Source organism: Varroa destructor, unplaced genomic scaffold (assembly GCF_002443255.2).
Source record: "Varroa destructor unplaced genomic scaffold, Vdes_3.0 BEIS01000003.1, whole genome shotgun sequence".
Taxonomy (NCBI): Eukaryota; Metazoa; Arthropoda; class Arachnida; order Mesostigmata; family Varroidae; genus Varroa; species Varroa destructor.
The window spans coordinates 51,655,760-51,670,324 of record NW_019211456.1 but is presented as its reverse complement, the minus strand read 5'-3'; the positions used below and the strand labels follow the sequence as shown (position 1 = coordinate 51,670,324).

General features: G+C 38.6%; 1 protein-coding gene across 1 annotated transcript in view; it reads left to right on the top strand.

Annotated features, from left to right (window-relative positions):
• The window catches only part of LOC111247358 (secretin receptor-like), a 95,963-nt gene that overhangs the window by 61,699 nt on the left and 19,699 nt on the right, over window positions 1-14,565 (top strand). Inside the window, exons 8-10 of the mRNA XM_086985539.1 lie at window positions 177-333; window positions 9,533-9,593; window positions 13,466-13,627. Of these exons, the coding sequence (XP_086841665.1) occupies window positions 177-333; window positions 9,533-9,593; window positions 13,466-13,627 (380 nt within the window). The remainder of the gene's footprint in view (window positions 1-176; window positions 334-9,532; window positions 9,594-13,465; window positions 13,628-14,565) is intronic.

The window sequence follows — 14,565 nt, the reverse complement described above, 5'->3', positions numbered from 1 at the left end:
AAATTTCCCCTAACATTTTTTTTTTAAATTAAAAAAAGACTGGAGGAATCGTTAATGCGAAAGCCTTCTATCTAACAGTAATTACTGTCACGTTGTTTAGAGAGGTGCGCTTACATAAACAGATAATGTAATGTTCATGACAATTGTTGGGTAATAACAATTCAACTCTATTTCAGAGTATCTGCTGCAAGCTCTTTCTGGCAATGTTTCACTATACACTAATGGCTAATTACTGCTGGATCCTTATGGAAGGCCTCTACTTGCATAGTCTCGTCTTTCATTCGCTTGGCAACGATCCTTCGAGTATATCGAAGTATACCATCATGGGATGGGGTTGGTACCATCAGTTCGACACGGAAGCTTGTGTTTGACCAAAATTTCACTCGTGACTGACTCTCCATAAAAAGTACTCCATAAGTATGCGCAACAGATAAAGCTAACACGCTGAACTGCTAAGACCTTATGGGCCTCAAAAATCAGTTGATATAAGCGAAATTTTCGAGAAAAAAAGCTGTTCTCCCTTATGCATTCGAGATGCTTGACACTGCCTATAGGACAAGCCTGTTTACACAACGTAATAAATCTGCTCGGTTATCGTTAGCTGATATCATTTTCCTGTATGCTACATGTATATATGGATTTAATCATCCAACGAGACATCATCTTGGTACGTAAACATACACCATGGAAAAAGTATTATTGCGATACCTTGTTGTGTGTCTATTTTGCTCATAGATATGCTATTAGAATCATGCATTACCAAGAGCACTTCCAAACTATAATCTCTATAGGCAAAAAATTTAGGCCAATAGAGCAAAATTTTGCCCCAATTCAATTCAATTGACCCATAAACATAAAATGTAAATGAATTGTTTAATACATATAGAAGAGCTGTAGTGAAGGTCTTTGGCCACGCATTGATGACCTTCCTACTTCATGCCACTAACTGTTCCGACAGGCATTTATTTTCCTAACTTAATGCAAATAATGTTGACTAATTTTACATTACTCGTATGCTGAGTTCATTATCATCCAATGTAACAAACGAAAGGAAAGCCATTGCTTGGCCAACCCTTTAATTATTGGCAAAGTAACTTCCCTAAGTTTGAACGCGGATCATTTACGAACACCCTTCTACTGTCTTACCCTAACCAAGTAAGGCTATAATTGAGCTCAATAAACGACCGCGCATCGTCGCTCATTAACAGTGGTGAGCTTGCACTGTTTGACCGAATCATATTTGAAACGTAAGTATGTTTTTTTTTTTTCACTGACATGCACTTAAACTTAGCATTCTAGTTTCGAAGACGCGCTAAAACGCGAAACGCGATGTCTACGTAGCTAGCCTCGTGTCGAGTTTAGGCCGACATCGGGTCCGCGGATATCTTTTTTACTATCACAGTATCCTATAAGTACGTAACAATGTATCAATTTCAAGACAGGGATAGATAAGATTATCTTCGAGAACGAGTACAAGAGTCATTTTCTCAAGATTACATCTTAGCCTTGTAAACATTTCTGCTCAGGGTATGGCTTATGCCAGTTGATCCGAAAGAATATCATAATGATCGTAGTTGATTGAGGTCATTTTGTGCAAGCACCTCTACACCTCAGCAGCCGACTAAGCTACTCTAACGTTGAAGAACTCGGACTACTTTCGCTTCTCAGAAGACGTCAGTAATGCAAATGACTTACTTTGTGTGTAAAAACAAATAACAGACACTTATATAGATGGCACCGGATGAAAAGCAATGGGATCAAAACGATATTTCTACGATAACCTTCAGTAAACACTTCACTTGAAATCATTTTGTTTCTTATTTCAGACCAGTATGCATGACATGGATGTGAGGCTATGTCAAATTATCAGCACTGAAAGTCACAGAAAAAAATCAGACCACTTTCAATTTGATATTTCGTTTTCGATCATGGTTCTTTTCGTTAATTTTTTCCGATAATGTATTACATTTGTATATTATATAGGAGCCTAAAGGAACCGCTCCTGTTTACCTTATTTCGTATACTTGTCCGAAACGTTCGGGGTGAATTAAGACGATTTTTGGAGACCTGGCCATATTATCGAGTATGCATAAGCCCGTTAAAGAACCCCAAACGGCCTGGGGGTCCATCTCTGGAATATGCGCTAAATTTAGCCGAGACCCAATGTGTTTGCGTCGTATAAACCCTCATCGACATTATGAGCTTCCTCGGTTATGCAAATTCGACGCTTTTTAGCGTTGCGACCGACTGTTCGGCTGCTGATTAAACAAAAGGGGGCTCCTATACAGCAAATCACGTTGAAAGCTTGTCGACGCCGCTAGCAACGAAAAAGGTACAAAGCAGCATCTTTGATGAACCTGGTCTTTAAATGCTCGCCTTGTCGAGTAAGTTTAACGTAGATGCGAATGTAGCGCTTAATAACTTAAGGCTTTCGTGAATAACTCAAGCCTTAGGTACAGCTTTTATGATGTTAAAGACAGGCCACAGCTCTCCGCGAGAAAGAAAGCCAAGTGACGTGATCGGAGTGGTTCGCTCCTCTCTTCTTCTCAGGCCGTCATTGATTCTTTAGCGACGAAAAAATACATCATCTGCGGAAATCAGCCATGAGAACGATTTGGAAGATGTCCCCATTGTAGGAACCCTACGTTATAGAGACTATGCCCAGTAACGAGTTCATTCGTCACCAAGGATGATCTAAATATTCTAAAAACCATAATCGTTACCGCATCCTTACCGTACCTCTATGTAGTACTACATATAGGTACAATCAAGTGAAAGTTTAACGGAATGATAGGGCTTGACATGACAACGGCATGCCGATCAGAGCACTATTAGAGATATAAACCATGAACAGTTACGTTTTGTAAATACGTCCGTCAGGGATATCCCTATTAATGCATATAAAAAAAATGTCATCCAAATATGTTTATACATACATATATGATCGGATATGTTGCTATTGCATCTAACATAAATATTAGTATTTGTTGTATAAGTCTGATATATTTGCGTAAAGGGGTTGATTCAATTAGAAGCACTTTTACGTAAATTTATTAACAAATTCATCATTGAGTCATCAGAATGGGTGCAGCTTTCCTGATTTTTCCAGTCAGATTTAGTTTCTTTGCGTTTTGCGCTTTTTTTTTTTAAATAGAGTAGCGTACGTGCAAAAAAATCCCGTAAAGAGCTGTGTCAAAAAGATTTTTGGCACTTCTAGAAGGACCAGCTTTCCTTGAATAAGTTATTACGGGTGACCTGATGGGAACATGCGGCTACGACGAGGGGATCAAGAAGCAACCTAGCAAGTATAAGTTTAACAACGAACCTGTGCCTAAAAAAGTAGGTCAAAAACTTAGATGGTTTCCACGATCATCGAGGACTCGATCATCATGAGTTCATACTGTTCAGCTCCACGGTCACCAGGCAGCACTATCAAGACGTTTTAAGAAGATTACGCGAGAATGCCTGATGCAAGAGACCAGAACTATAGTACAACAAGTTCTGGGTCCTTCGTCACGACAACGACCAGGCGCACACTTCATTATACCCGTATGGCAGTTGTCGCAAAACAACTCGATGCGTGTATTAATTTAGTGCCTGTAATTATCAGACCCACTGCCTTCAGACTTTTTCCTATTCCCAAATCTAGGAAGAGTTTGAGATCTAACAGAAAAAATATAAGGAAAGTCGCTGACTGAAATGGAGGCTGTCCCAACTGTTGAATTTGAGAAACATTTTGAGCGTTTAAGAAAACGGTGCCATAAGTGTTGTCCGTCCACAAAATTCACTTCGTAGGGGGACAACTTGATTTGGGAAATAAATACTTATCAATCCGGAATAAACGACTCAATCATTTTCGAATGGGAGATTATGTGTCGAAGTTTCGTATTTTTCTAATATATCAAAATACTAGAAAACGTTACTATTAATAATAAGAAAAACAGAAATTAAAGATTTTTAAAAGAAAATAGTCCTGCGAACCTCATTCCTTTAGATAACATCTCCGTTGTAAAAAGGTAAAATTACAAAACATCGAATATCTCGAAAAGATTAGCCAACTCAGCAATTCAATATAGTTGTATTCTGTATTTAAGGCCACTAACTATTCCTATTCGGACAAAATTATCGGGATTAAATTTAAAAGAAACATGATTATATATATATATATATATATATATATACTGCTGCAATCGGGTTGACAACGTTCTTGGTAGTAGTTCAGTTTCAGATAATGCAACGGTCGCCGCGAGCATTTCTGAAACGACGGCCATAAGTCGAACAGTGTTTTTCATTATAAAGTGCTCGAAGATGGACCATGCTGAAACGCACCCAGGTCATACCGTACCGCAATAGTGAACTATTTTTTTGTCTTTTTATATATATATATCTATATATTCCGTGTTCAGCTGATGCTTTGTCTATAGTTCTTTTCTCTCTCTATATATATATATATTCATTAAATAAGGAAGAACAATGTTATACTTCAAATTATGTAGAGACGTTTTGGTTGAGACTTTTAGTAGATGGTCATATTATCTTTACCGGCACGTACAAAAGCATAAGCCGAACGAATGAAGTGACGCATTTCTAGGACACATGACGAATAAAAATTAGGCATCTATCTCGGAGCAACCATTTCTCCAATCTTACAATTGCTTATTCCTACCTACATTGAATCTATGATATAATGCTTGACGTCGGTGACTTCGGTCTTGCACGAGCCTACAAATTGACAGACCGTTTTGTCTCACGGTAAGCAAAGGCTTCCCACATAATCAACATGGGCAGGAGCGCTAGCCCACGATGCCTGCTCCAAAGCAAGTCTTCCATCGTTTTGTACTTTAAAAAGATACTTCAGACAGGGCTAGAAAAGTTTAAGGTCATCAATCATTTGAAAAACGTAATCACGATATTTCAACGGCGCTGCACAGAGTAAACCTGTCTTTTGTTAACCCATTCTCTACGAAGAAAGCTAGCACCCTTGGGTCTGCAAATATCAGTGTAGTAACGCTCGACATAAGCGCCTGCGCTTAGCTTGATTCCCCGATCACTTTAGCGATTGATCACACGATCAATTTAACGTCCGTGCATTTTCCATGCAGTACCTAAAAATGATTCGTAAGAGCATTTAGCTTTGGGTAGATTGTACTCGGTCGCATTTTGTCTTCAATATACGGCTCGATTGTGGAGGCCTTCAAATTCTTCTCGGAAACCTGCTTAAGCTGCGGCATCAGTGGCTACTCAAGATGCGACGAGTCCTTATAATTTTCTTTAGCGTAGAATTATACAAGGCATAATTAATAATTAGGTTACGATAATCGCGCCTAGGTCCAAATAATAATCGACCACTGTAACCGTGACCGTTATATATAATCCATCTTGAGCGGCTTTTTAGGCAATAGCCGCGATTTTTATTGCCTGGCTTCAGATACGCGATGAACATGCTCTTCTTTCTACTCAACTACAACTATTTACCCTAATTTATATAAGCTTCGTAAGCATCGTTCTGTTCGTTACATTAGATACTGTAAAAGTTCATTTTAATTATCGCACATTGACACTAGAAACGCACAAAACAATATGAGTTTGCAACTTCTATTGACCCTTTTGTGGACTATATATATATATATATATCACTGTATACTTGTACAACACGGACCTATGCGCTGCGTTCACAAAGTTCATCGAAACGCTGGCCAAAGTAGGGTAGCTTGTGACCAACAGACAACTTTATAGACAAGCTTGTGATAGCATGGTAGCAACGTAATTTCCTACAAGTGCCAAGATCACATTGTGGTTTAGGTTGGAACCCGGGCATTGCGCTTCGTGATACCGGGCATATAACAGAAAAACAGCTTCGCGAACTTGTGCATCTGGCAACGTAGAATCAGGCTTTTTGCCTAATCAAATAAAAAACCACACACAACCCATTCATTCTTTGTTCAAATAAGAAGATGATTTAATGTTGCTTGTTTCGGTGCAATGAAATAGGTAAAACCTGATAGTATCTGGTGTACCATTGTAAAAAAGTACTGAATTGTTCAAAACTAGAACAAAGTAGTTGTTTGGTCAACGTTCGAATTACGTCGTTGTACAGCCTAATTATCTATTATTATTCGGAGTCTTCCGTATCAGAAACTTCATTAACTGCCAGATCTGAAGATTCGAGCTATACATGTTACGCATCAAGCCTGCACCATTAGTCACTGTTCGTTTGCATGGAAGACATGCGCTCGCTTATCGTAGCGTTGAGCCTGCTATGGATATTGCCAGTAGTGGTCAGCTGTTATACTCTAATCGATCTCTGTTGAAAGGATGACTGTATCCGTGTTTGTATTTGACTGTTCCGTTCCGTTTTGTAAAAAATTTTCTGCATCTTGATGATGATGATGATGGGCGCTTATTTTACTAAAGCTTACAAGGATGGTTTTATTTAATTCATCTGTAATCAAGAAAATTACGCGCTGCGAGGAATAAACTTATGTAATCACGAATCGATGCCCGTAACTCTTCGTGTCCTTTTTGTCATGTAACGATGCGCTTAAATATATGGATACTCTCAAATTCGTAACGGTATCCCTGTCAGATCATAGGAAGCTTGAACCGCTGTCAATTCCATCTTCTAAAATCAGAGTTAGCAGCAATAAAGCAAAAGAACTTCGTAACCAGTAAAAAAATCCGATCAAAAACTTCCAGAATATCGATTAAATTAATAAATGCAATTGTCATTTTTCTAAATGTCATAGTTTTGCCCTCGGCCAATTGGCATCTTTTTCTATAAACATTTATTTTTCTTTTCACTTGTACTTTTGCCACGAGGCAATTGGGCCGTAAATTAATTTGCGCACAAACAAGTACGGAGAAGAACTTCCCTGTAAACTGCTGAAAAATCTACTTAGAAGCCTATTTTAAAGTAGGTGCTACCGCTCTCAAGTTAAATATACCAAACAAAGTTCGTCAATGATTTCGTGCGCACTATTTAATAATGGAACTTGTAAAGTACTTGTCTACGATTAGTGTTCCGATAAAAGGCTCTTTATTAAATATCTATTGAAACATTTTAGGAAATAAATCTCGATGAACAGAATAGAAACCTTTCTCAGTATATAGGAGAACTTAGCGTTGATCTTTACCTTTTTATTTATAAAGACTGTATCTAGCGTTATTATGTTTCAGATATCAAAATACTGGCTGGCGACTTTAGTATGTTACATAAACTTGTTTACTTTGACATTCTCGAGATTGTCACGGAGTGCACAGGAACCAACAAGATGCATGCTTACCAACCAGGTTGGGTCGTATTCAATAGGCAGAGTCGTTATATATACAGTCGTGTATGCGTTCTATACGCAGTTGAAAAAAAACTGCAGGAAGTAGTTATTTTCTTCGAATTTCTCTTTTCCCGTCTGTAGAATGGGCAGATCAGTTTTTTTCGGTGGGAGATCATCTTTAGGCCGCTAAAACTTAAAAAAACAAACCATCTAAAATTCCAGCAGTATAAGCTAGAAGCGGGGCCCTGAAATGAATATCCTGAACCTGAAGGAAATATGTCCTGAAATTAAATTCGTCTAAGAGTGTACGGTCGTGTATTTGTCGCTGGCTTTTGAACTGACGTTAAGCAGGGTTTCGACGCTTCGTTTATATCTTGGTTAGGTAGTCGTGAGTGAAGACTTGAGCGGGCGTGTTTTTCCGAAACAAGTCTATATATAAAGCTCACCAAAATTATTTTCCGACAATATTTCTCTGTTTTATATGAGTAAATATCAGTCCAAAAGGGCATTCAATTAATAATGTTGAAATATAATTTTTGTTAGGCCATAATAACCATGTCAATGTCTCTAAACATGCGCCTATCAATATGAGCTATACGGATATAGTTGCTTAACCTAGTGGGCAATAATATTACCACTAGAAGGTTATATTACCTAGTATAGAAAAGACTAATTCTATTAAACAGCGTACTGAACACGAGCATTGCCTGGGCGCAGATCGCATGTCCTTGTTAGAGAAGCGGACGCGCATCCAGTCAGCGCACAAAACATCCCCACTAATTGTCCTTACTAATGAGACGATAGTAAGCCTTTTTGGTAAAAATACCATTTTACTACATTCAAGGTTCTGTCGTAGCAGAAATTGTCCGCTGACTGCGAAGGAGAACGCACTGTGCATTCTGTTTATTTCTTCCATCTCTGATGATTTAAAACGACCGCTGCTATATATTACTACGGTTTTAGTAAGACACATATATAAAACGTCTGGTATTTATATGTGGATATCTCTGTTGATTAGCATGCATACAGGAGACGCGCGGCCTATTATATATGAACCTATGTAAAACTGAGAAGACATCACAGCTCGCTGAATTTTAAAGGCATTGGGCACGAAAGTGTCCCCATTTAAGATGTTAGGATTATTAGAAAGCCTAGGTTTAAGAATGGCACATTAGCGCGCCTACTGGGTCTCCTAATTTGTCCTTATATAACATTGTGGTCATAACTACCAAATTAACTCAGAATTTCAACATATTCGTCCGTTGGTAAGTTAAGTATGCTTGAAGTCAAAGTGCTCGTTTCCGAGGTTCGAAAGTAAGTAGTATAATCTAATACTGTTTACTGAATCGAAACCAAAGCTCCCATGGGTAAATTTTCTGCCTATACTTTCATCTCATCTATGCATCTTCGTTTACTAGCATAATGAGTCTTCGTTCAAAACAATAGACATATATTAGCAAGGGGGTTTCGTTTCCTTTGCCCAATCGGCAAAAAACTGCTATATAAGTTGACTTGGCGTTCTATTATGCTATGATTGTTCATACAAGAGAAGCTGATGAAACGTGTGCATATTTATTAAATAAATAATAAAGGAATAAATGCACCATTTGAGGAGAGATCTCTACCCAACCAAATTACCAGTCCAGTCCCAAGCGGATAGAAATATGTATTTATATCTCGTATATTGAATGACCTGCGTTATACGGTACAACTGCAGACTCACATTGACACGCTGCCGATAGTTTCTCTTCGAAAGCTTCCTTCGATTGATGCTATTTAAGTATCCGTACTATTATTATATGAGCCATAATTTTGATTATATGGCTCTATATTTCAACAAACGGCTGGCTTTTAGTACGAAATAAGGTGTGTCTATGGCCGGGTTCGAACCCACATCACAGCGTCGCCCGAAGATCACCAGGCAGACACGTTACATGCTACGCTGTTACGCTGACCCGTTGCATGAACGTATATAAAAATGCGAGCATCGTAATAGGGCTAAGGGCGAGAATGCCCTCGCCCTTAGCCCTATTACAATGCAGATGCCCGGCGATGGCATCCTTATTACAATCGATTTTTACTACGGTACTTAAGATGGTAATGATTATGAATTAAGGCAACCTTGATACCTTACCGCAACTGAACACTACAGATTAAGATTTTGGCAGTTATTGGTAACGCGAACCGTTTTAGCGAAAAAAAAAAATGTCAATAGACAACAAAATAATTTTAAATATGTATATACTTTCGATCTCTTTCAGGCTTACCTGTGCTATTTATTGCACCTTGGTCCCTGGCTCGAGCTCTATGGGAAAACAAACTGTGAGTATATATCATCTGATTTTTGGCTTTTTTACACAAAAATGTTAACAGAGATCAACTTGGATTGATTAGCGGTGTAAAAATGAGGTTGATTATAGTTATTATCCATTTTTTATGTTAATTAGACATGACCAAGTTGCCGTTATTTCTTCCTCAATTCGCAAGTATTGTCTATCTTCTTTCAACCACTGGCTTATTATGTATGATTCGGAAGCAACATGGTATTTTCCTTACAACTAAGAAGCTTGTTGGCTATTTAAAGAAAAATGTGCCAATACACATTGGTTGTCATATTTATTCTTCAGTACAGGCTCGGTAGCTGGAATAGACTTTTACATAATATCTTTATGCAAACGTCTTCATTTGCCACACTCGTGATCGTGCAGGCAGTTTCCAGTCTAACCGAATCAGCCTTAGTGTATCTGACATGGCCCGACAAATTCGCAATCCGTCGGTCGGAACCCTTCGAAGTGACAGGGCAGGAGCAACTTGCTGCTATTCTGGCCGTACTCTCCTTTCTGACATGTCATAAGCTTTACGAACTAGGGTTCCCTTTGACAACGAGTCAAGAGCAAACACCTGACAACTATTAAATCCAACCACCTTAAATCAATATAACCTTCCCCTATGATTTTTCCCTTGTCAGCTATTCGAAATTGCTGTGTACACTGAACCTTCAAAATTCTTCCTCGAAAGCTATTTCGAAGACCGCCGCTGACTCGGAACTTTTTTTGTTCAGTGATTCGCTAACTATTCTCAAAGCTCATCCGTGTTCCCGATTTTCGGAGTTTGCTTTCAACTAACATAAAATTAACTTTTCTATTCGAAAAGTACTTCACTCATTTTCTGTCCGTCTCATAGCTATAATAAAGTAAATTAATCTGCTTGATCCCAATAGGGACAGCCACACATCATAAATCTATCACGCAGTTGATCATTTTCAACCGCACTACCTAGTTCAATAGTAACTTTTCTATACAAGCAGGCCAATACGAGAAATGCGGTAGGTGTAACTGAGACACCCTACAAGGCTTACGGAAGTACGCAATAAAAATAATTAACTATTACAGATTTTGTGTGATCGATTATAAGGCTGCCATCGCTAACAGAAGACCAAGACGACCCTATACAATTTTGACCTAGGGTACGGTACAATAAACAAAACTCGATAAAAAAGACCGCGCTGACTTATGTTTGATATAACCGCAGGCCTATACGTGGGCCGCCAAGAAGAAGCCACAGGTCGGATGGAAAATTACACACTGCATTTAGGAATATGTAATTCGATTTTCGGGATCCCCAAGAAAGTAACGTAAATAACGAGGGCTAGATAAGTCAACTTGTTGTATTAAACCACTAGTTCAATTTAAGGACGCTTCTTAAGAAAGTTTCCCTAGTTAAGGAAGTTTTTTTAAGAAAGTGTTACCTGCTTTAATTTCACTAGTTGCAAATTTGTACAATTTTTGAATGGTCAATGATTTTACATCTAACGGCGGCTAACATCAATACTGATACCGGTTGTTTTGAGGTTTAAGGTCTCTGTTTTTAAGGTCTCTTTGCACTCTCAATAAACTTCATCAGGCGTTCTATACGATATGTTTGTCTTTTGACTCATTACTTTCTAACATATTTTACAGTCGTAAATTATCGAAGCTTTTACGTAGACATTGGCCAAGCGTCCTTTGTTAATCTCGAATTTTAAATTAGTAAGTTAGTTAAATTGTTTGAATAATAACTCTGCATAAACAGATACATTGTTGAAATATTGTAGTAATCATTCTCGGCTGGCGAAAATCTCAAGTCACCTGTATCTCGTCATTCCTATGGTCAATGCGCGACGTGTAACCGAAGCTTAAAAAACAACTGATGGGAGTTACTCCTTGTTTCCTGCTTGCCCCTTACAGCTTACTAGCTGGATAGGCGATTGAGTCTGTCTGGCCTGCTAACCCTTTGTTAGCCAAAAGAATGCGACATCAGTGGCTGGAGTGGCGTATGCCCTTCTGGCCATAATCGTGATTCACGCCGATAGTTGTCTGTAGATGTTTCGTCCTTCGTCAGATGGATATGGGGCAGGACAGATTGAGAAGTTGGTCATTAGCCTCGAGCTTCGAGTTAGCTGTCGAGTGTCCCCCAGCTAACGGTGAATGTTTCCGACTTTAAAGGAAGACCACAGGTAAAGTCATATGGAAAACGAAGCGGCTCAACTGGCACCCAGAGGTGTACCTTCTTTATCCTTCACTGTTCAGTTTACTCTAGCCGTTAACGCGTGCAATACTCGTGCAGAAAGCGGCATCTTCATAATCAAGTTCAACAAAATTAACCAGCGACCAACAAAGCGTTTAGCGCTTATTGCCCCGTGCCGCCGTATTCGATCGAGGTATATGACGTACAATACTGTAGAGAAGACTGCTACAAGCATCGATATAACAGGCTCAAAGCAAACACCTTGGCAGGTATAAACCGGTTTGCTCCGATTCAGTCCTGAAATCAACTCTGTTGGAGCAAGGTAGCGATTACTACCACCATTGCAAACATATCTCGTAGCATTGAAACCTTACGAAACTAAACGAGGCTTCGTTTCTATTAATGACTTTGTCCTACTCCAGAATGCTATTATTACAACTATTGAAATTATTAGCGCTGGAACTAAACGATCCTTTGTTTAACTACAAGGGGAGTACCGACTAGGCCTAGGAATAATCGTCAGGGACGATTGCGGCCCGGTTACAGTGTTGTCAATGGATACAAAGACCACAACGCATTGGAAACCTTTCAACAAGCACTGGGTTTACACCTAAACAATAGAAGGACAAAAAGAGTATGTGATAGATTTTATTCTATCTATGAAAATACTCTAATAATGAGGGTGCACATTATAGTGGATTAAGTCTCAAAAATAGATATCTATACCGTGATCGGGTTGGATTCACTTTTAGGCAGCTTGGCCTAACATATAATGTTCCGTTCAGAGTAAGCTCAGCAGAGAAGACATTAAGTTCTCGAGCCAAAAACCCTGTCGAAATGACTCTCGGAAACACGAACCGGAGGCTATGGTGTTGTTATGTGAACTATTAGACTAATTAAATGTATTTAAATCCTTTAATGGCAGTCAAGCTCAGGAAATAAACATGCTATATCAAGAATTTTTCCAATGAACTTTCCAAAAACATACAAATGGAATATTCTCTAACCCAACAATTATTTGAGCAAACAACAAGACCCCATATGTGTGATTCGTGCCTGCTATTAGATGGAACGCAGTGGTCAATCACGTTGCTTAATGGAGACGGCTATTAAGGAATTTGAACACTTCCATTGAATCTGAAGAAGCGTTGTTCATGGGAAAAAAAAATCAATCACTAAACGTCTCCTAGATCAGAGGCGCCCACTTATCAGCGTAGGACATTTCGGCTGCACTTGTTGTGATCAGGATCCAAGGAATTGGATTAAACGGATAAAGTAGCTCTGTTGAAGAATGGTGCTATTTTGTAGATTACTGGAAAAATTCATGAGGTTTGAGAACTGTGTGACGCCATTCGTTTAAGCAAAGGGGAAAGCATTAACATGCAAAGCACCATCCTCTGCGCAAAGTTAGAACAACCTAACCCCTAACTGTTCATTAAGTTGAACAGAAACATATGGATAAAGACATATATAACGTCTATCTATGCTTGCTGTTTGTATTTTTATTTTATTTAGGAATTTTTTTAATATTAAAAAATATCAACAGTCGTCATACTCTAAATCTACGTTCGGGGTTTGCCCTCCTTTAAATTGTTAATAACAAAAAAAAAACAAACTAGTGCTCAATCATGAGTTAGAAAAAATATGTTGAATGTTAAATGGTTTTGTCTATCATATTGAAATTACAGATGCTGGACGACGAATAAAATTGGGTGGCATGAATGGATCATCCGTGGTCCGATTACCCTGTCAATTGTCGTTAATTTTATTCTATTTGTAAACATCACAAGGGTTCTTTTTGTTAAGATGTTTGCTTCGCAGGCGCCCGTGGCCAAACGCTACAAGTACAGGTTAGTATTTGTGGACACTTCTGCTTTTCCATCGTTGCCAAAATAAAGCAAGCTAAAACCTGTTTCTAATATATAATGGACACAAGAAGCCCCGATGCAACTGGCTAGATGGGTTAGACCCGAAACTCAAAACTGTCATTCAGTGGACTACTCCTCTGATGTGGTCATCATCGTTTAGATTCGGAGACACCCAGTTCGAACCACTATTGGCGTAGTTTTTTGAAAATTTGAATTTAATCTAGCTAATGACATGAGGGTTATCAGGTCGCTGTTGTGACAAGGTTCATTGTTTTCCGCCCTAAACGACACGTGTCTAACGGTATATGTCTATAAATATCTACACAATGACTAATTAGTCTATTTGTTGGAAATGCATTAAGGTATCATAGTGTACAGGCTGTATTTTGTGCTTTATATATATATATATATAAATAGTTTTTCTTTAGTTGTAACAATGGGTCTTTATGCACGTTCTAAACAGTATGCAATTAAAGCGCGCGTTTTTAATAGGGGCTTTATTAGATATTGGTATAAGCTTGAGTAAACTCAATTTTTAATGCTGTGCTAACGGTAGACCCAAAAGACGCCTTTTCCCCCCGAAATAGAAATGGTTAGAACGTTTGTTATTTTTCAAACGATTATCACTAGGCGTTACTAGAATTATTCACTCATAGCTTTTTGACTAAGTTATGGAGTACGACGGTTGCAGTCTGCGTGGGAGTTTTTTTTTATTGGTTTTTGGCCTAATATCAGTTGAAGCGAGGATAGTCCTATCTAATTCAGACGCCAGCTGTGGCAGTCATTGAATAAAAGTAAGCTTTATTTCCGCTCAGTCAGAACCTTACGCAACGTAAGGACTGACAAATAACTGGATGTTAATGTCACCATTTGATATATCGGTAATCTTCGAGGTTCAACGAGTGCCTAGTAGACATTTA